General features: G+C 36.1%; 3 protein-coding genes across 12 annotated transcripts; 1 reads left to right on the plus strand and 2 right to left on the minus strand.

Annotated features, from left to right (window-relative positions):
• Positions 1-929: 929 nt before the first annotated feature.
• LOC112286063 (elongation factor Tu, chloroplastic-like) lies at positions 930-3,156 on the minus strand. Its single transcript, XM_090255143.1, has 2 exons — positions 2,238-3,156; positions 930-1,984 (listed from the first exon to the last, which is right to left on the minus strand). The coding sequence occupies exons 1-2, from the start codon at positions 2,847-2,849 to the stop codon at positions 1,169-1,171; spliced, it is 1,428 nt and encodes a 475-aa protein (XP_090111269.1). The 5' UTR covers positions 2,850-3,156; the 3' UTR covers positions 930-1,168.
• Positions 3,157-11,759: 8,603 nt separating this feature from the next.
• Positions 11,760-16,050, plus strand: LOC112288808 (protein phosphatase 1 regulatory inhibitor subunit PPP1R7 homolog). Of its 10 annotated transcripts, none has more exons than XR_012218797.1 (10): positions 11,760-11,898; positions 12,385-12,563; positions 12,696-12,877; positions 13,186-13,266; positions 13,498-13,728; positions 14,073-14,219; positions 14,720-14,862; positions 15,143-15,257; positions 15,417-15,588; positions 15,899-16,050. XR_012218797.1 is itself a non-coding variant. In XM_024533448.2 (9 exons), the coding sequence occupies exons 2-9, from the start codon at positions 12,467-12,469 to the stop codon at positions 15,498-15,500; spliced, it is 1,080 nt and encodes a 359-aa protein (XP_024389216.1). In that variant the 5' UTR covers positions 11,760-11,898; positions 12,385-12,466; the 3' UTR covers positions 15,501-16,050. The 10 variants fall into 10 exon arrangements, 8 of the variants coding, with proteins under 8 accessions (XP_024389216.1, XP_024389521.1, XP_090111285.1 ...); XR_016505954.1 differs by having other exon boundaries at positions 12,699-12,877; XM_024533448.2 differs by having other exon boundaries at positions 15,417-16,050.
• Positions 16,051-16,959: 909 nt separating this feature from the next.
• Positions 16,960-17,888, minus strand: LOC112288991 (uncharacterized). Its single transcript, XM_024533884.3, has 2 exons — positions 17,538-17,888; positions 16,960-17,310 (listed from the first exon to the last, which is right to left on the minus strand). The coding sequence occupies exons 1-2, from the start codon at positions 17,750-17,752 to the stop codon at positions 17,094-17,096; spliced, it is 432 nt and encodes a 143-aa protein (XP_024389652.1). The 5' UTR covers positions 17,753-17,888; the 3' UTR covers positions 16,960-17,093.
• Between the last annotated feature and the right edge of the window lie 3,975 nt (positions 17,889-21,863).

Here is a 21,863-nt window from a genome sequence, read left to right on the forward strand (position 1 = left end):
TCCAAATATATACGATTCTAAAATAAGAATAAAAATGAAAAATGCGTTGTCTTGAAATAGATTAGGTGCATTTGGTCCTTCATTAACTGCAGCCCATATTCTGTTACACAGGAAGGGACATCGAAAGACGACAAAGTGAATGAATCAAGCAGGAATGCATCACAGAACAGAGAAACAACGCCATGAAGTGGCAAAACTGCACTTTCAACAATGGTTCAATTAAGAAAAGTCCCAGCACTTTATCTGTTGTCGATTTCACCGCGCGGGAAAATACATATTACAATACCAACATGGAAACATTCACTGCTCGACAAGGAGAGGGAACTACACCACCCGCGAAACCTACCAACGGATACATAACTTAAATTACATTCAACCCCTCCTTTCAACACAAGCATTTCTCGTCGTAAGGCAAATCAACGCTCTTGATCACGCAAACGCAACCCCAGCAGTCTCAACCGGTTCACCTGTAACAAGCGTTCACAAGACGATACGTGTCTCAGTTACATCTTGAAGATCGAAGCAAACATCATTACGAAGAGGCCGCCAGCACACTTTCAAACTAACAAGACTTTCCCCGCTACATAATGCCTGTAAGATTCGACAAAGCATGCATTCACCAACTACTCCAATGCCACATTACCAATCTCAAATTCTAGTGGGTTTCACTTTACCCACAACGCACAATCGACAACACCAAACCTTAATCCATGTAAATCCTTCTACTGCATTCCCGGCAACCTAAACCAACGGTCTCTTCATTCCCCGCAACACACACCTGCCAGGACAAACATGTCCTCATACATCCATCAAAAAAAACCAAATTGCTCCTCAAGCACACAAACACCAAAACCTGCCGTCCTGCAAACAAATCTCCACATCGCAGCAGCATTCATACCACTGCACATATGCTCCCACACCACCCACACTTGCAAAAAAATTACTGGTTCCATTCATCCAGTCCCACAAAGATATCCACTGCCCATACCAGTGGCTGCGTTTCCCTACTCCTCTACCTTCTTCTCTTCACTCCCTACTCGTCTGAGCCTTCCGCACCGCACCGACGGGCCTCTACACTCCCCCCGCTGCCAGACTCATCCTCCAATGTCCTATCACACACACTCTAACCAGCCCCCTACCCTCACCACCCTCACCCTCACCCCACCATCTACGTCATGATCTTCGATATCACTCCCGCGCCCACCGTCTTGCCTCCCTCCCGGATGGCGAACCTCATCTTCTCCTCGCACGCCACCTCGTTGATCAGCTCGATCGTCAGCTTCACCCTGTCTCCCGGCACCACCATGTTCGCCTCCTCGCCCTGGTCCGTCTGGATGCTCAGAATTCCTCCCGTGCAGTCCGTCGTCCTCATGTAGAACTGCGGCTTGTAGCCCTTGAAGAATGGCGAGTGTCGCCCGCCCTCCTCCTTCTTCAGCACGTACACCGACGCCTCGAACGTCTTGTGCCCCTTGATCGTCCCCGGCTTCGCCAGCACCATCCCCCTCTGGATGTCCACCTTCTGGATACCTCGCAGCAACACCCCCACGTTGTCGCCCGCCATCGCCTCGTCCAGCAGCTTCTGGAACATCTCCAGACCCGTCACCGTCGTGCTCCTCGTCTCCCGCAGCCCCACGATCTCCACCACGTCTCCCAGCTTCACCACGCCCCTCTCCACACGCCCCGTCGCCACCGTTCCACGCCCCGTGATCGAAAACACGTCCTCGATCGCCATCAAAAACGGCAGCTCCGTCATCCTCTGCGGCACCGGGATGTACTGGTCCACGTTGTCCATCAGCTCGAAGATTTTGTCCACCCACTTGTCGTCGCCCCTCTTGATGTTCTTGTTCTCCGGCTTCATCAGCGCCTCCAGCGCCAGCAGCGCCGATCCCGACACGATTGGGATGTCGTTTCCGGGGAACTCGTACGAGGTCAGCAGCTCCCGAATCTCCATCTCCACCAGTTCCAACAGCTCCTCGTCATCCACCTGCGCATTCCCCAGTGCCCCTCCCCGTCAGCGCCCCACTCCCGCCAATTGCCCCAACAATTCTCACACACCCACCGCTCACTCCTGCCTAAACCCTCTCCCCAACCCCCCACCCCCCCTGCAAACCCTTAAACCCTATTCCCTCCCTCGCCCCCACACCTTGCGCCATCCCCCTGCCCCCACCAAAACAAACACACAAACAAACAAAACCCCAGTTCCCATCCCAATTCACCACAATCCCCGCCCCTCTCACCTGGTCTTGCTTGTTCATGAACACCACCATGTTCGGCACGCCCACTTGCTTCGCAAGCAGGATGTGCTCCTTCGTCTGGGGCATCGGCCCGTCCGCGCCCGACACCACCAAGATGGCTCCGTCCATCTGCGCCGCTCCCGTAATCATGTTCTTCACGTAATCCGCGTGCCCGGGGCAATCCACGTGAGCGTAGTGCCTGCTCTCCGTCTCGTACTCCACCGTCGCCGTGTTGATGGTGATTCCACGAGCGCGCTCCTCCGGCGCGGCATCGATCTCGTCGTACTTCTTCGCCACACCGCCTCCCGCAGCGGCCAGCGCCATCGTCAGCGCGGCCGTCAGGGTCGTCTTCCCGTGGTCGACGTGCCCGATGGTGCCGATGTTCACATGGGGCTTCGTCCTCTCGTACTTCTCACGAGCAGCGCGCACCACCAATGTCGACGCGCCCTTCCTGCCCTTGGCCTCCGCGGCGCCTCCCATCACCACTTGCCCCACGAACGACGACGGGCTCAGAACCGCCACCCTCACGCTGGGCGCGGCATTGCCACGGGCAGCGCTGCTGCCGGCAACGCACCCAGAAACCGCAGCGCGGCTGACATCCGCGACGCAAGCCATGCCTTCAAGCCGAAGTGTGAAGCCGCGACCCTGTGTGTAGAACTCTCTCTCGGGGAGGGAGAAGGCCAACACGAGGGGAGGACTGAGGAGAAAGAGGCAGAATTTCGTAACACGAGTGTCTGAGTGAAGTGGGGAGGACTGTGAAGGGTGAGATGGCAGGGGGGAGAAAAGCACAAGGTTAGGACGAGGCTGGTGGCTTCGAGCCCATCCACCCGAAGCAGCTCAACTCCACTGGTCACTCGTCCGTCTTCTGAACCCTACGATCCGGATAAGCCTCACCCGACTTCCATTCAGTCTGGTTACGATAATGTAGTTTATTGCGGATAGATTTTTGCCCTTGCATTGAATTCGTTCGTTTTCAGGACTCATGAGTTGCAGGTGCTTCTAATGTGCTCATTCAAGGTCTTTTTGTACACCTGTCACCCGTTGACGCCATGAGATCATGCAGTATTTGTGGATGAAGATCTCGAAGGTATTTTTATCGCCCTGTAGTTTTGCGTAATCGAGTCGGTCATGAGATCGAGGATTGCTATAATAATGGCTTCCGGTAAGGTGTGAAGTTGGCAATTTTACAATTTGTCGTAGCTTTTAGCGCACCCCGTCGACTCCGATTTTGGAATAATTGTGTGGAGATTTACCATTAGGAATCCGAAGACCCATTTTTACAGCAATATAACCTAGCTCACGTGGTGCAGCTCTGCTTGCGTTCGCCAAGGGTTCTGATAAAGGTGTATGGGAATTATGCTGTGAATTTTAATCTTCAACATGTATTGTGTCTTTGAAGTTCCGAGTCATTGGGCTGCACTCGGAATGTATGTACGACGTTTGCAGGAAAGGAAAGTTATTTCTTGGGGGCTATCGTTCTGAGGATTGGCAATTTTCTGCACATGGAAATAACAGATTCTGTGGTCCTTTCGACATCAAGGTACTTTTGCTATCGCCCGCTCAATTGTTTCAAGTCGGTGTATACCGTGACGTCGTCACTTTCGTGTACAACAAGGTCCAATCGAGCTTGTGGTGGAGGAGAGTGGTTGCGGTATGTTTTTTTTAAGTTGCTTGTGTCAAAGGACAACTTTTTGAACAGTCAATGACTGTGCGAGTACTGAGGACTGTTCTGTTTCTAGCGCACATCTCCGGCAACCTCAAGGATGGACTCACATCTTAAGCTGCACTAGAGCTCAATCATCTGTGCAATTCTGCCACAGCCTTGGTCGAAATCAAGCACGAATCGCAGCACAAGTTTGTGTTTTAACGTATTGGTCTTGGTTTCTTTGTAGCGTCTCTTCGTAAAATCATCCACGTGCTGTCGTTTTTTTTATTGTTTTTTTTGGCGGAGCAACTTAGGGTTCAATACAGCGTGTTCGATCTTTACAAAATATTGGGGTGGTCAAAAGACTTCGGAATGCCGGGTTCTTGTAGACCCTTGTGAATCTCTTAACGTCGGACTTGATTTCACGCATTCAAATTAATGAACCGGGTAGTTTACGTGATTTTTCAACCCGTCGAGAGTTAATTGGGCGTCAATCCTCCTCCAAGCTGGAAGGCATTATAAACTCCCGGACTTACAAGACCTCCTAGAGCAGATCCTTGGCCCTGGCCCATTCGCTGACTTTGATGAGGAAGTGGTATCAGAGTATGACGAGCATCCGCGAGTGTCAAAGTTTGATACTCTTAGAGATTGGTTTTTGCATTTTCAAGGTCAAACCTAAACGTCATATTTCCCCGAGAAAGACCCTCCAGTAAGGCATTGGGAGAGCTGCAGAGGACGACCCTGCCTGAATAGGATTCATGCCCAACGGACACCGCACAATTCTCTAACATTGTCAGGGACTTACTATCGTCATATTTGCATTGCTTGGATTTTAGGCTCGCAGATCGAAGGTGAATAAGAAGAGATGGATTGGCATTTGCAGCATTTCGTCGAAGTCCAATGCTCACAGGGCTCGCAAGTCTCTCACATGAGATTTTCAGGTTTGTACTCGGCATCCATGTTTGTTGGGCTAGCAGTGCGCAACAGAAAGTCATAAACCTAAAAATTCTCGTATATCGTGTATTCGCATCCCATGCTCTCTGCAGAAATAACAGGTTCAAACTCAACCCATAAACCCATGAGTGGCTCCCAGACCGTGAAAAAATGTAAGTTTGTCAAATGTAAGATTGTAAGGTGCCTCTAATGCTAGATTTAATTCTAATCTTCAGTCAGTCGTTTCAAAGTCGCGATGGATGAAAACCATATTGAAAAATAACTGTGTATAAGACAATTTTCTTAAGGCAGTTGGTTTGATCTCATACTTTTAAGTGAGCTACACGTGTATAAATGAGAGCCCACAGTCTACCAAGGCCTGCTTGGACCTTCTTAAAGCTGCTCTGGAAGAGAGAATGACGTAACTTACTTCCTGACTAGAACTAAACCGAAATCCCTGTAGCGACCAAACCGTTGAGTCCACATGACTCGGGCATCTCTGATCATCAACCCAACGTTATAGAAAAAGATTCCAAACTGAGGTATAACCATCTTCCCTTCTGTAGTGGTCCAAGGCAACTGTTAGTGCTGGTTCCGAGCAGATACATGCTAATCACCAGACTTGTGATTAAATTCCTATTAATGCTTGTGTGTAATTACCATTCTCAGCACTTCATAGGAAAAGCAAGAACACGCGCGCACAGCAAAATGACAAGTTGAAATTGCATTTTTATTCTTATGTACTTGAAGTGCTTCATGATTAACGAACAATGGCCAGCAAACAATGTGCTACCTACTATGGCCAGTTGTGTTGACTTTCGACTCGACAGGGAAATCACATATCTACACTCACACGCTATGACAAGCCTTTGCATCAAATCGGAGAGGTAGGTTACCACTTGGCATCCGTCCCATCCATGAAAGGGAAAAAGAAGATTTATCCTCTTAACAATAAATGTTAATAATTGAACCATAAGGAACAAATGAGAAGTGGCCAACATATAATGGGTTTATTCATTTATTTATTTATTATTATTATTATTATAGGTATGAAGAAACATACAATAGCTTATTATTGTAAAAAAGAAAAAGTTCTTTCTTGCAAAAAAGGTAACATTAAGAAACTTTGAAATTGATTACTTGATTCCACTAATTACAAAGTTATTGATTAATAGTGGAAGTGCCTATGCAAGAGTTTTGTTCTTCTAAACAGACACCACAAAATCCACTTGTATAATTGTTTCTTAGTTGTACTAAGTATAAAAGGTCCAAAATTAGGGTTGACTCTCCACTCACAAGCTTAATTGAAACCACCATAAGTCTATAATCGTGAAAAAATTCAAGAATTAGGATATTTGACTAGTTGAAGGTGTTGCAGTGGGTACTAAATCTGTATATTGAATTATCTACTCATGAAGCATAGCCTTCTACAAAAGACCTTAGTATCTTAATCCTTTTTCATATTGAAGTTGCTCATTTTGCAGAACTTAAGTGAATACAAATAAGCTAAAAAGTTCACTACTAATTGGATGTTAATCATTCAACACAAGTCTAAATTCAATTTCTTGGTGCAAGATAGAATGAAAAAATTAATGTATTAATTTAAAAATAATAATAATAATAGTAATAATAATAATAATTATTATTATTATTATATTTTACAAAACATGTATATATATATATATATATATATATATATATATGTAAATAATTAATTAATTAATCCAAGCTCTTATTAAATTGATCCACCTATTATTATAAATTAGCACATAGATTGTTGGACTCATCTTTGTTATCATAACCATCATTTGCATTTGGATTGATATAATCATGGAGATATTATTGCTAATAATAATTATTGAACAACATCTATAATAAATAATTTCTTGACTTTGCTCCACCTTGTTAAGCCTATAACTTCTTATGTAGTCAATCATCTTTCTTTTCACCCTCCACTATAATCTTGCAATTTTTTTGATAGAATGTCGAGTGTTCAAAGAAAGAGAGATGAGACTATCTATCCAAATATTATTTGCATTTTGAAATAAAAAATTTATTGTACATATCTCCTCTACTAGAGGGATCTCTTGATTGATTTTAACACATGAAAGAAAATATAGATAAGTTTGCATGTATCCAACGGTATGTAACTTGTAAATGATGCTTTGACAAGCATTGCATAGATTTTATATGTCATAGGAGATATTTTTACAATGGGCAAAATAACTTCATCCATCAAAAAACTCAACAAGGTAATTTATGTGATGTTCATTTGAATTGTATGCATAATGTTTGTACAATAGTACACAATAGCATTGAATAGTACAAAATTATCATTGTATTCAAGGATCTTCAATATCACTTATAAGTCATTTCATAACTTCACAACTTCAACCAGTAGAAAAAGAATTGGTACTTTGGATTCTTCTTATGGAAGAAGTGCCAAAAAATATAGTAATTGCAACACATAAAAGAGACTCTAAAAGACATATAATTACTTGTACTACTTATAATACGTACCAATTATTGCAATATATTGTCTTTCATGGTTTTTTATTAATTTTTCATCTAATAAAAATCTAATATTATTATGTGATAACAGTTCCATTAAGTAAAATATATAAAAAAAAGTTTTATTATAAAAGAGCCTAATTAAAAAGACATAATAAAAAAACATGGACAAAAGATAGGTAAGTAATAAAATCTTATATTATTAAAATTTCTTTTTATAAAAATAAACTCTACTTACTTTATATAGCCATAAATAAGACAAAATAAGATAAATTAGAAAAATAAAAAAATAAGCATATATAGAAAGAAATTAGGAGTTGATTTTAGCAAAAATGATCTCAAAAAAATAAGAATTGATACCTAAAGAGGTCCAATTATCAACTAGAATAAAAATCAAATCCCAAGAAACAAAACCAAGCATCTATAGCAACTCCAAAATTCTTTTGTCAATTAAAAAATAGAATTTGAAACAAATCTCAAGAAAAAATTTTGAGTGTTAATTTCATGTCATTTAGATTAGTATTAAGATTTTGAAGGATTTTTAAATTTAATAATATATTTAGTTGGTTTAGATTTTAAAAAATAAAAATAAATTTACAAAATTGAAGGTTTTATAAGTTTTTTGGCATATTTATAAGTGAAATTTTGGAAATTTATTGTTGTACTTGTTATAAATTTGTGTAAGAAATTTGAGGTCAATTGAGTAGTTAGATTGAAAATTTTGTGGATTATAGTCTTGAAAATTTGACATATAGGATTAGTAAGAGATTTCAAGATCTAGAGATATTTGCTAGTTAAATTGAAGCAAAATTTGGTGAGAGAATTAAGTCTTGAATATCTACACACAACTTAATTTTTGGAGCAATTGAATGATTTAGTAAGGAGAATTCAATGTTGAAAGATTAATATTTAAGTCAGAGAAGAAGGATGGTCAAAGATCGAGTGATTTTGAAAGCTTTTCTTACAATGGTAAATCCAATTCTTCTCAAAACTTATGTGCTTATTAATTGCCTGTTGGAGGAAGTCTTAGTGAACTTTTAGTCAAGATCTATGATTTAATTAATATTTATTGAGGTTTCAAATAATTATAGTAATTTATTGGAATTTATTTGGAATTTTCTTGGCTTGTTTAGGATTTAGGATATTATTAGGATTTGGTCTAGGATTATGATTTAAGATTAGTTTATCTAAAATTAGAATTAGTTTAGAGTTTATCTAAAATTTGATTAAAATTTGTTTAGGATTTAGCATTTTATTAAGATTTGGTTGAGATTGGTTTAAGATTTTATTAAGATTTGTTGAAGATTATATTAAGATTTGATTAGGATTTTTATTTTTATTTTTTTTAAAAGATTTATTTATAATATATATTTTATTAAAATTAATTTATGATTTTTTTATATTTCTTTTGTAAGTTCTTGAGACTTATTTAGAAATATAATTAAAGATTGAATAGCATTATTATAATTTAATTGAAATTCATTTAAGATTTGTTAAAGTTGTTAGAATCATCTTGTTATAAGTTTCTTTTTCCTTCTACAACTAAATATCTAGTATATTCTTAAGTAGACTTCATGTAATATAATATTGTGCCATTGTTCATCAATTTACTTATGAATTCATAAAATTATACTTATGTATAAAATACTTATAAAGTATTTTTGTTTTTTTTTTGTTTTTTTATTTTATTTTGTTTTGTTTTTTTTTGTTTTTTTTGTTTTTTTTTTTCTGTAAAATTTAAATATGTTGAACTTATTAAGAGATATTTATCATCCATTTTTATAGATTGTATATATAAAAAAAAATAGTAAAGAATGCAAATATTAGATATTATAGAAATTATTGATTTCATTACTTCTTTTATTATTGTAATTATTTTTTTTCAAAGAGAAAAAAAATCCTTTTTTGTTGGGCATTAACTTAATTAGTTCAGTTGTATGAAAATATTGGATCTATCTACTTTGATGCTGAATGGAATTTGGCACTAATAAATATCATTGAAATTATCATTTCTACTTTAATTGTCTTACTCTATATTTGGTACATTGAAAAAAATGTGTTAACTAAATCTAAAAAATATTTTGCAAGTAAGTTGGAAGTAAGTTGGTTGTTATTCCTACAATATGCAACATTGACAATAAGTTTTCATAATAATGCTAGCAAAATTGTTCATTATAATGGTCTATTTCATGTTTTTTTTATGTCTATAATCAAATTAGATGCTACAATAACAAAAATAATTCAAAACCACCTACAAATTATATCAAAAATCCTAATAATACAAAGCATAGTCTTTGAACATTATAGAAACAATTATATAGAGAATATCATGCAAGTTGTGCTACCTTGGTCAACTTGAATAATTTCTCTATTTAAGAAATGGATTTACAATATACAATTATCATATCCCATTCAACCATGTATTGCTTTATTTACTTAACATGTTTTGCTTTCACTTTATTTTTAGATTTTTTAGGTTTTTAAACTTTTTCAATTAAAGATACAACCTTTAGGATCTCAATCTTCTCTTTAATGTGAGTCCAATTGGATTGCATAACTATTAATACTTGAGTTTGACAACTTGGAAACTATAACATCAACTTCTTTGTTAGCATGATTACAAAGACCATTGATATAAATTAAAATATTACCGACAATATATATAGAAAATTGTGATAAGAAACACAAATAGAAATGAAAACATGCTTCTATTACTTGAAGTTGCTGCATATGAAAAAATAACAAAATGGAACCTAATTTTATTTTAGAAAATTAAGCAATACAACCAAATATTCTATGGACTTTGCAAAACTACAAAAAAACAACAAAATTATTTGATTTGATTAATTAACAATGCTCCAAACTCATTCTTGAAGATGATAAGCACTTCAAAGATAAAAAAGAAGTTAGTATTGTAGCCAAGGATTAACAATTATTTACTTGAAATACACAAAACATGAAAAGACTATAGAGAGTTGAGGTTTGTAACCACCTTTAGATAAGTTACTATTAAAATATTGACTAAAGCTTTGTAGCTTCAGATATCACATATTTTCTTGTAATTTTTCTTTGACATAGATAGACAAGAAATTGAGACAAAGTAAATCTAATTACAAACTTATAATAATTGCAATAGTATTTAGAATTTATGAAAAGGCTTATTGTGAAGGAATAAAGAGAAAATAGAATATAAAGTAGAAGAATAAGATATCAACACTATGTACAACAAGATAGATAGTAAGAGAGAGATAGGGAGTATGTCAAGAAAATTATTTAAAGTATATTTCTTATTCCCTCTTAAACAACAAAATAGGATTTTCCTTAAAGAAGGCAAGAAAAATGGGAGGTGGCCATGATTGTAACTATGATAAAGAATATGGTAATCATGATGAATGCACTTGATTTTCATTGATTGTAGATCTAATAGTAGAGAAATGAATCTAGAAGCTATTTTTTTAATGACAGTTAGAATCAATGGATTAATTTATTAAAAACTTAGATCTATTTAATATATATATATATATATATATATTTTATCTATTGCTCTTTTTCTCTCTCTCTCTGTCTATATATATAGTATAATTTAAAAATATTGGTGGAAATCAAAAAATAGTTATGATACTTAGTACATACTTTATAATATAAATTCAATTTTATTGTATATAATCTTAACTTTAAAAATATTAGTTAATTGTAATAAATACTAAATATGGTTTTAATATAAAAATTCATGGTTTCAATTAAATAAAATCATTATAAATGAATAAAAAAGAACTTTGCATATATTTACTAAAATATATAATTATCATATTACAAGGAATAAATTGGATTTATTATATTTTTATTTATACAACAAATCAAAATCTACCATAATGAATGAATGTATATATATATATATATATATATATAAGAGATATGAATGAATAAATTATAGACAACAAAACAACAAAATACACTAAAAAAACAAAGTTAGAAAGAAGCAGGTAAAAGAAAGTACTATCTACTCCTCTTCTACATGTAATTAGTAGAAAGATGGTCAATATAAACAAGAGGTTATGGATTTCAATCCTATAACTTCCCAAATCTTTTTTTTGACAGTAAGTGTTGCTAAAGCTACAATTTGAAATAAATAATAATAATAATAATAATAATAATTTTAAATTATCAAAATAAAAACACAAACACACGATGATATGGCATTATGGGTATTACTGGCAATGTGTAGCACCACCTCGCCTACATTTTTCATGAAAAGAGAATGAAAAAAGGAACTCTCTTACATGCAACAAATTATATTCTACCATAGATAGGCACGTGAAAACCTTAATTAGCTTCATTACAGAATAATTTAAGATTTATTTTCCAACCAAGTCTCTTCTCTTCCCGTGGCTACCCCTAATATAATAATAACTATAATAATGTTAAAAGGGCGTGTGGTGTGTTTCCCTATTATTTCGCCGATTAGTGCCCGAGAGAGTGAGCCTCCGAAGGACCTACAGTCACCGAATATGTAAGCGTCTTGCACCAGCTCTCTCAGTTTCGAAGTCCACGTCGTGACTTCAGAAGCTCCGAGTGGTAAGATGCAATAATGCGAAGAAGTTGATCCACTTTTTTATTTTATTTATTATTTCTTGCCTCTTTGGCATGAATTGTTTGTTTTGCACGACTAGGAAGGTATTGGCAGTTTGTTAGTGTGTGTGCCTTCTTCATTTGAAGATTTGGGATCCGATTCGGGGATTGCAGTTTTGTAATGAGTTGGAAAAGTGGTGATTGTGTGCGAAGAGTAATTGTCTTGGAACAGTTGAGCACGAATTGTTGATTTTTTTCGAATGGTGTTTTTCTTTTCGTGTTTGATCTCGGGATTCGGTGCTGCTGAATGAGTTCCTTCGACAGCGACTTTGTCTAGAGGCTCTGGACGCACAGTTATTGGAGATTTCGAATGGGCTGGATGCTTGCTGTATTTTTGATCGAGAGTTCCGTCGAAGACACGGCTTCTGGTGTTTTTTAAATCCCGAACCCTAAACCCTGTGTTGTGTGCCCCGTGCGTGAACGATTCACTAGGAATTGAAGGATGGGAGAATAGAGGAGAAGATAGCTGCGAGGATAACTGCAGAACGAGTGGTGACGTGGTAGTGTCGTCGTCATGGAGGCGGTACCGCACAGCCAGGCGGAGCAGGTGGCTAGTTCCGCAAGCTCAGCTTCTGTTTTGGCTAGCGACGGAAATCGAACTGAAGCAGGAGGTGAGTAGGCGCCAGATTGAACTTTCTTTTATCATGATTCAGTTATTATAGCTGTAGCAGAGGTCAGAGACGTATCTCTGATTAGAAAAGAGATCGTTGCCGAACCGATAGAGTCTTAGCCTGTGGCTGTAGCAGAAGCAGGAGGAGAAGGGGAGAGGATTCTGGCGAAAGAGGAGAAAATACTGGACCTGACTAGCTTCCAGCTGCACGATTTGACGGACGTGGATTTGCCTTCCTTTCTCGAGGAATTGGATTTAACAGCCAATCGGCTCACTAGCATTGACCCTCGAATTTCCAATCTTTCGCACCTTCAGGTAATGCGCTATGAATCATTCATTTGCAAATACTATATACCTATTTCACTTTGTTTGCTCGTGTACAAGTCATCAGAATATTATGATTTCACTCATGATTTAGCGTTGTGTTCCAAAACTAAGAGATGATTTGTTCAAAGATAGTGCAAGTGGATTTCGAACTTATATATATATATATATTTTAGTAGCATTGGTTTTTTCGTCGTCGCCTTCGTTGACTAACGTGTAGAATGCTGGTTTGTAAATCCCTTGTTCTCCTCTGTTTTTGAAGTGTTCCATGGTGTTTCTGTTGTGCGTATTATGTGAAGAAATTGAGCTTTGAACAGAATTTGCTCGCCGATAGTGCGTTGACTGAGTTCAATCAGTTTACAACGCTAAAAGGTTTGAAGGTGTGTTGTTTTTATACTTCACCTAGTTTTTATTGATTGATTGATTTATTTATTTTTGGGTCCTGCTATTCTGTTGTCCTCAGAGTAGTCGTTCGGAATTTGATGATCAATGCTTCTTCGTTGTTGTTTCAATTACGCTGTGTTCTTTTTCCAAGCGATCGCAATTAGCGCGTAATGCTGCCACGTTTAATCCCTTGGATGATGGTTCTGCTGTGTCTCTTTCTTTTGCAGGAGCTAGTGCTGCGCGACAATAAACTGCTCAAAATACCAGGATTGAGCACCTTTGTGGAATTATTATTGTTGGATGTTTCCTTCAATAAAGTTTCGTCCATGAATGGCTTGTCTGATGTGTCCTCGTCTTTAACTGAGCTTTATTTGTCGAATAATGAAATTGAAAAAATTGTAGAGATGGAGCATTTAACGAATCTTCGGGTTCTTGAGCTCGGCTCCAACAAGATTCGGGTATGCACTTTCTGTAACTTCATGGTGTTGATTACAGCAATGAGCACATGCTGCCTGTCCCTGTCATGTAGAATATTGTCTGATGCGACAATTGTAGTGTTGCAGTATGTCATATTTATAAAGGTTTAAGATTCTGATCTGGACAAACACATAATGTCGCTGGTAATTTTTAATCAATGCCTAATGATTTTGACATCAATATAATAATGAGCTTCTTAAGAGAAAGTTGTGTAGGCGTCATTTCAAGTGATTTATCGTATGTTCTTTCTTTTAATCGAAGGTTTAAGATGTGGCTGTACTCTGATTTGTCATGTCTGAAGCTTGTCATTTCTTTCGTCTTGTAGGTTATGGAACGTCTTGATCAGCTAAAAGAGTTACAACAGCTGTGGCTGGGGCGCAATCGCATTCAGAGTGTCAACTTGTGTGGGTTGACTGGATTGTTAAAGATTAGTGTGCAGAACAACCGCCTGACTTCAATGGCAGCATTCCAGGTTTCTGCTTGGTTATGCATCTTGTTATAATGTAAATGCGTTTGGCTGGCTTTAAATGCTTTCCTTCGAAGTTGTGTTTACCCATTTGTATTTTTGAATGGGTTCCGTAAATTGATGCGTTCCTATCTAGATTTTAGTGTCCTTAGGCAGATCTGTATAATATTTTGTGAGGCTCTTGTGATTTCCTTGTTCTGCTGAACTCGAACGAGGACAAACCTGTTCTTTTAATTTTAAGCGTGAACACTTCTTTCGTATCTGCAATGCCTAACACGGCTGGAACTGTTCTTGACCTATTGCTTAAAGTTTCAGCAGTGAAAATGTATTTATATGCTATAATCCTAAAATGTGCATAGATTGTAATAGTAGGTGAAGCGGCGATACGGCTTAGCTGGTTAGGAAGAGCGTGGTTCATGCTTGTTCATGGTTGCATTGTGTATGACCACACAAATTAATTTTGCTGGCATCGGGCAACTTATTTCTTTGGAATTCTTTTGTTGCAGGACTGTGTGAATTTGACAGAATTATATTTGAGCCATAATCACATTTCCGTAATGGAAGGACTCTCTACGCTCCAGAATCTTCGTGTGCTGGATTTATCGTCAAACAAAATTACAGAAATTTCCAATCTTGAAGAGCTCATCAGGTGTGTTAACTACTTTGGCATACCATTAAAATTCAATGTACGATGGCTGTCAGTTTGTGTATTTACATACAAGGGGCCTATCCATCAACTTCTTGTTATTTTTTACTCTGATCCCTTGGCTGGTTTAGTGGAGAGTGTGGAAGTCGTACATTGACATTTACGCTGGAAATTTCTGATGCCATCGTGTTTTGATTCTTTCCACTGTTTCTGAAATTAGTGTAGGCTTGCATCAGAAGTCTTCTTGTTCACATTAACTTTATGAATTTTGTGTTGGCAATAGGCTGGAAGACCTGTGGCTAAACGACAACAGTATTTCTTCATTGGATGACATTGAAATGAAGTTGGCAGGGTGTAAAAACTCTCTAACCACAATCTACCTGGAGCGAAACCCCTGTGTGCGCACTTCAAAACTTCGCTCTCTTAGTACCTACCGTCGTGATCTCTATGGCATATGTCGTAGTTGTGCTACATCCAGTTTCAAAATTACGTCCTTTCTTATCCCCCCATTTTCAGTTTTTGATTTGGTACTGTTTTTTTTTTTTTGAAAATTTCAGGCCCTTGATCCCAAGTACATGCGCACAATGAGAGCCATTCTTCCCAAGCTGCAGCAGTTGGACTCCCACTTGCTTCTACACTAGAACGTCACAAGTTAAGCATCTTTTGCAAAGGTTTCTTCGTCGCCTAAACGATTTAGGTCAAGATTGACACCTGAGTAATATTACTTCGGTAGGTCAGCCTGTGATTCATGCAGCTTCGAATATCGCACTAATTACATTATTCGTGTACCATGTATCAGGCTTGAGATTATTAACTCTTCTGTGTTGGAATTTATAAGAATTTGGTTGAATAATAATTAGGATGAAACAGATATTGGTAGTGCTGTAATATCAGGTCATTGTGATGTCGCACAGAGCAGGATCTCATACATGTCAATATCAAGTGACAGATTTTCATCATGGGATTTACCATGGTCTATCAAAGGGGGATAGTATGGCCTTTGAATCTGCTTCTTATTAAAAAGCATGTTGTAATGAAGTGCCAGGACCTATTTGAGATGCTGCTCTGAAGGGCCCTTCCCCCCGCTACCACTTCATGCACCCAAGGCTACTCACACAGTTAACTGCTGACAGCGGACTGTGTCCATTTTTTTAATTATATAAACACGCTATTGTGCCTGTGTGATTTAAAGCCGTCTCTGAAACACTATCTGTTTCCCAATTAGCAGCATCCTCGCATTCAACTGTAATCTCAGACTTCTTGCCTAGCATTTTTAGATTATTCATTATCGTAATGCGTGCGTCTGTGTTCCCCGACGGTCCTCGAATAATTTCCATTTGAGCTGGTGACAAAACCTATCATTCAGTGTAAAATTAGCTTATGGTGAACTTGCTCAAATAACTACAAACAAGGATGCGAGTGCTGTATGAAGCTATTGTGTGTAAATTGGGAGCCAAATCTAATTGCCGGAAATGAATTTTACATGTTAGCTCAATAAAATTTGCGAAGGGTTCGACTACATGTTTGTTGAAGGTAAAGTACCTCCATCTCCCTCAATCAATTCAACTTACCTTCATTGGAATTCCATTAGCTGCCATTTGATCGGCTACTGCTAGCTGTCTTCTGTTGCAACTTTATAAGTGTGCGTGTCTCATGCCTCATCCCAAGCTTTAATTGTGAATCATTTATGAAACTTCATGGTGAAGACCAAAGTACTTGCGCTTCTTATTTAAAACATGATGTCCTGAAGTGTTCATGAAAAACACTTGATGCAGGCGATAAACACTTAATCACACAATTACGAGGGAGGATCACACTTTTCAATCTACAGTCTTACTGTCTAAATCCTGTGGCAAACCTCAGAGTTTGTCTACTTTCAAATACATCGACTGTTTTCTGGATGTATCACAACACAAATGCACAAGTGTAACAACGTCCCAGGTTGCTTACAAAATTTGTGGCATCCTGGACAGGAAAGGAACTCCCGCAATTCTCCCCTCGATCTTCATCTTCTTCTTTCCTTTCCTGATACTTCAACCCAAGCACCTCAAAATCTCATTCCACGAGTTGCAGGAAAATGAATTTGCGTAAACTGGGACATCAATTATACGCAGGTAGTGGATGCTGCTTACTACCTCGTCTCAAACTTTCCTAAGAGATGGCAGAAGTAAAGACAACGAAGAAGCTAGAGAAGGCAGACAAATCATTCCTAAGCTTGAAACGCTCGATGATAATTAGAGTGACTTCGAACTGAGAAAAGCTGCCCATGTGCGCGCCCCAGTGCCCGTGCAGTGAAGCCATCTCGGCACCGCCATAGTTAGCACACTGCTTGCAACAGCAGTTGCGAAGTAGGGCACAATATCCTCTTCAGCATCAGGTGGGAGCTCCATGGAGAATGGTGACGATGCCATTGAAGCTAGCATGACCCATAGTGAAGGCTCTTTTCTCCACCTAGTTGATTCATGTACACCGCGTGGTTTTTAGGATATCATGCTACGATTTTGGTCAGAATCGATTCTGGGTGCAGGGTTTGCTTGAAATGGCAATTGACAATTCGTCTGAACGAGGACACTTGCGGCAATCGGCCTGAGTCTACCTTGAGGTTAATTCCATGTACAAACTAATTATGATGTGAGTTGCGTCTTCGCTAGTGATATGTGCGTTGCGTTGTTGCTTACCATGTCGACAGGGGGGAGGTGAGCACGTGGAGAAGATTCACAGTTATTGGAGACGAGAATTTGGGACGCATGTTAGCTGGGCTTGTGAATTTGTAGTAGCAGAGTGACGCAGTGCTGATAATCCCCTTGTCGACTTGAGCGATTTTATAAAACATGTGTACTGGGTGAGAGCAGGTTAACCAGCTCGTCAAATTACAAGCTACCAACACACGCATCCCAGTAATGTATCTGATTTTCTTGGATCAAACTTGGTGTCCGGTGGTGAGAGACGAATAAGGTCTAGAAGTGTTTCGAGTGAGTGGCATTAATGTTTTACATATCGCTGCTAGATCCTGACAAATCTTAGGGTTTTTCGAGAGTTCGTTGTCAGTATGGATGATGGATCATGCTTAGAGAAAGGGAAGCAACAGAGTGGACTTCCCCGTCAGTAATGGCTGCAAGGATGTGACGAGCTGACAAAAAAATTGCCTCAATTGACAATTCGTCACATTCTTGAGTCATGGTCAATTGAGGCTATTTTTTTCCGAATTCATCCCCGTCGTTTATTTGCCGCCCCAGCCACGGTTGCGTGCTTCCTAGGTCCTAATACCCTTCATTGTTTACATTCTAGCCTGATGAGGTGGTTTTGAAGCTGTTTCGACTGAATTTTCGTGTTCCAACTCCACATTTCTCAATTTCATAATGAAACCGCAAGATCCTCAAGCAGTCCTGTCGTCCAAAACCGTAGCATGACATGTGCTTTCCACGGCGACAAGTTCGACAGCAGCTACGAATCAACAGATGGAATTTTCATGGCCACTCTTTTATCCACCAAGTTAAAGTTTGATCAGTGGATCTTACCCTCCATACCCGAAGCACACACACACAAGCTTCATACAAATCCCACTGAATCATCTGCTGGTAGTAAATGATGCAATGCTGCATTTCACAATGTCTCTCACCCAATCCACCTTTTGACAATCAGCAGGCTGAGTCTGCAAAGATCGAGCACGGCATAGTCATTGACAATGAGGTGAAATTGTGTAACGCGTGAAATTGGGTATTGTCCCACTGACACTGAAAGCACTTTTTTAATGTGAGAACTTTAGTGAAATTGGGTATTGTCCCACTGACACTGAAAGCACTTTTTTAATGTGAGAACTTTAGTGAAATGGGAAAAAGATGTGAAATCTTACATAAAATCTATCTTATCTTGTTTGAACTTGCATCTTATTGCGCTTATTATTCTATGATGCTTTTATGTGATTATTTCTTTCTAAAACACTAATAAGTTAGAAGCTGGATTTAAAATTTAACCAATTTTTTGCTTTATCACGAGCCAATTTTTTGGCCATAACATATTGTTTTGTCTTTTTTTGTTTTTAGTCATATTTCAATCTCCTCTACAAATTGTTATGATATTAGTAGAAAAGTGGTTTGTAGAATTTGTCTATAAAATGTTGTGTTCTTAATATATATACATTACTAGTGGAAACCTGTCTTGTTGAGTACAAAAAAACTATCTACAAATGATAGCTAGAGGTATTTTTGCAAGTTATGTAGGGCTTTATATTATTGGTTATAAGAACAATTTTGGTCAATAGAAAGCTTCTTTGTCCATTTGTCTTATACCTAACCTTCTTTATCTCAATGCTAATAGAAACCCGTGTCATTGGACATTGCAATCTTTGGCAAATCCAACTATTCCTTTGTTCTTTGTGCTGCCTAACTGCAATGTTTTCTTGTTCCTACAATCCCTTATTCTCATGTTTCCATGTTCCTATGTTCTTTAATTCCCATGTTCTCCACATTTCTTATATTCCTTTCTTCATAGCCAATCAAAAGACTTCTTTGTTTCTTTGTGTTATATCCAAGATATCTTATATAGTAGATATTGAATGAAAATAATGTTCAAATAACTAAATTTTATAGAAGCATATGTTTAAAAATAAATTATTTGATTTGATTTTTTTATTAGAGAATTAACATTATCAATTGAAAATTTGAGATAAAAGACCAATTGAATAAAATAAAATTAAAATTAAAAAATTATGTCATATTATATTTATATATATAGATAAGAGTAATAATAACATGCATTGAACTAAAATATTCTATTTAATTCATGTGCTTTTGTGCTACAAAGTTTATTCTCTTGTTAGATTGTTTAATTATATCTTAATTACAAGCTTTTGATATTATTTCTGAATGAAAAACCTTTTTTTTATAATAACTCAATCTGCTAATATTATATAAGAGTATATATGATTTTAAGTAAAAATGAGAATAGAGCTTATAGAATCTATTTTTATTCTCTTATAATTGACTTTGAGATTATGTCTTTTATAAGTGACTATTTGATTATCTATTGAACAAAGTAATATAAGAAACTATTGTTCTTTTATTATTTTTTAACTTCTCTTAAGATAATTTTGTATCATAATTTTATTAAAATTAATAGATATTTAAATAAGTTTTTTTTTTTTTTTTTTTTTTTTTTTTTTAATAAAAAAACAACATACAAGAATAAAAACCTATAACTATTTGATATTAACATTCTTTTGTGGCAATTCTTTGCTTCTTTTATATAAGTTAAGAAAGAAAATTTCTTGTTTTATTAGATCTTAAACAAAATATTTTCAATGTTCATGCTTTAAATTCCAATTATATTATTTGGTATCTACTTTGTAATAATTTTAGTCTTTTATGTTTAGCTAAGTTCTTGTAGTTTGCTAAAATATTGTGTTAATCAATGGACTAAATAAATACCTTATTAGATACCTTATAAATTAAATATTACAATTACTTATAATTATTTTGCTTATACTCTAGCTTGGAATTTTCTATAACATCATAGTTAGTTTATTTGATTTTAAAAGACTATATTTGAATTTTTTATTCTTGATTTATTTTAAGGTATAATATATTATTTTTTCTAATACTGAAATATATATTTTTTACATTATTCTTAAATTTTATTTGCAATCATTTCTATTACTAAATATTTTGTGTTTATAAAGATTTTTTTAGTTATATTTTTTACTCCCTACTAATTTAGCCAACATCTAGGCCTTCTTGTAGGTAAGATTGGAGTTGTTTTTGTTGCAAAATAATATATGTACTTTTTAAATACAAAGCATGTAATTTCTTAGATAGCATATTTCATTAAACATGGCTCTAACATTAGTGAAGGCTCAATATTTAGCACACCATATTATTCAAAGCTTATAGCATTTAAGAACATTAACATAAGCTAATTCAAATCAAAGAGTGGTTAATCCTATTTTTTTTATTCTTCTTATTTGATACTACTACATGTTTTTAGATGAATACATATATATATATATATATATATATATATATAGATGTGAATTTTAAATTATATCAATTCTTTGTTGTTTTTACCTTATTTTGTGTAATTCAAAGGTTGATTAACGATTTTCCATATGATGTATTGTTGTTTAATGATATATCATTGGTTGTTTTATTTTTTTCATTCTACTACCAAAATATAACCATTATTGTCCATGTTATGATAGAAAAATTTTCATACCTTAAAATGTCATATTTAGTTTGATTTGTTTGTAAACTTAAAATTTGAATGTCAAGAATTGTTTTTACAAAATCTGAATTTATAAATTCTGGTTCTTTATTGTCTCAATTTATTTTTGAATCTTTTATTATTCTTAACTTATGAAATGTTGCTAGATAAAATTTAAATTTGATTATTAAGTTTTTATACTCAATAAGTATATATATATATATATATATATATATATATATTTTTTGATTTGTGATTGGATTTGTAACTCCTTTTCTTATTTTGTATCATTCTCTTAAATTAAATAGAACACAAAATCTTAGTTCAAAGACATAATTTTTATGCATTTTCTTTTAAAAGCTAAATCATGTTAGTCACTACACTAAAAAAAACTTTGAAGAGTTTTTTTTAAAGAGTTTCTTAATAAAGATCTATATAGAAGTTTCAATAGAGCCAATTCTTCTTGTTGTATGTTAATTATATATATTCATTGCATAAAAATTGTTCTTTTTAGAAGACACATATACTTATTATGATTTTATAAAACAAGAATAATAGAAAAAATATATTATTTCCTTCATCTTAGTATTTTAAGTAGAAGAATTCTTTTCATGGATTTTTATCTTGTTTCAAAGTATTATTAATTGTTTTAGCTAATTGAAATAATTATTAAAAAAAATTAATCAAGATTTATTTTTTACATTATAAGAGATAATAATATTATTGAATAAGTATTCTATTTATGTTTTTACCACATCTTATAAATATCTACAACTTTAAATTTGGTTTGAAATAAAATATAATAT

Source organism: Physcomitrium patens, chromosome 1 (genome assembly GCF_059467195.1).
Source record: "Physcomitrium patens ecotype Gransden chromosome 1, ASM5946719v1, whole genome shotgun sequence".
Lineage (NCBI taxonomy): Eukaryota > Viridiplantae > Streptophyta > Bryopsida > Funariales > Funariaceae > Physcomitrium > Physcomitrium patens.

What these genes read in the sequence shown, in the direction of transcription:
- LOC112286063 (XM_090255143.1), bottom strand. Translation starts at nt 2,849, where the DNA reads ATGGCTTGCGTCGCGGATGTCAGCCGCGCTGCGGTTTCTGGGTGCGTT. An exon ending in TCATGAACAAGCAAGACCAG is followed by an intron (nt 1,985 to 2,237) that starts GTGAGAGGGGCG and finishes GGGAATGCGCAG; the next exon opens with GTGGATGACGAGGAGCTGTT.
- LOC112288991 (XM_024533884.3), bottom strand. Translation starts at nt 17,752, where the DNA reads ATGCGTGTGTTGGTAGCTTGTAATTTGACGAGCTGGTTAACCTGCTCT. An exon ending in ACCTCCCCCCTGTCGACATG is followed by an intron (nt 17,311 to 17,537) that starts GTAAGCAACAAC and finishes TGAATCAACTAG; the next exon opens with GTGGAGAAAAGAGCCTTCAC.
- LOC112288808 (XM_024533448.2), top strand. Translation starts at nt 12,467, where the DNA reads ATGGAGGCGGTACCGCACAGCCAGGCGGAGCAGGTGGCTAGTTCCGCA. An exon ending in CCAATCTTTCGCACCTTCAG is followed by an intron (nt 12,878 to 13,185) that starts GTAATGCGCTAT and finishes TATTATGTGAAG; the next exon opens with AAATTGAGCTTTGAACAGAA. An exon ending in CAACGCTAAAAGGTTTGAAG is followed by an intron (nt 13,267 to 13,497) that starts GTGTGTTGTTTT and finishes TTTCTTTTGCAG; the next exon opens with GAGCTAGTGCTGCGCGACAA.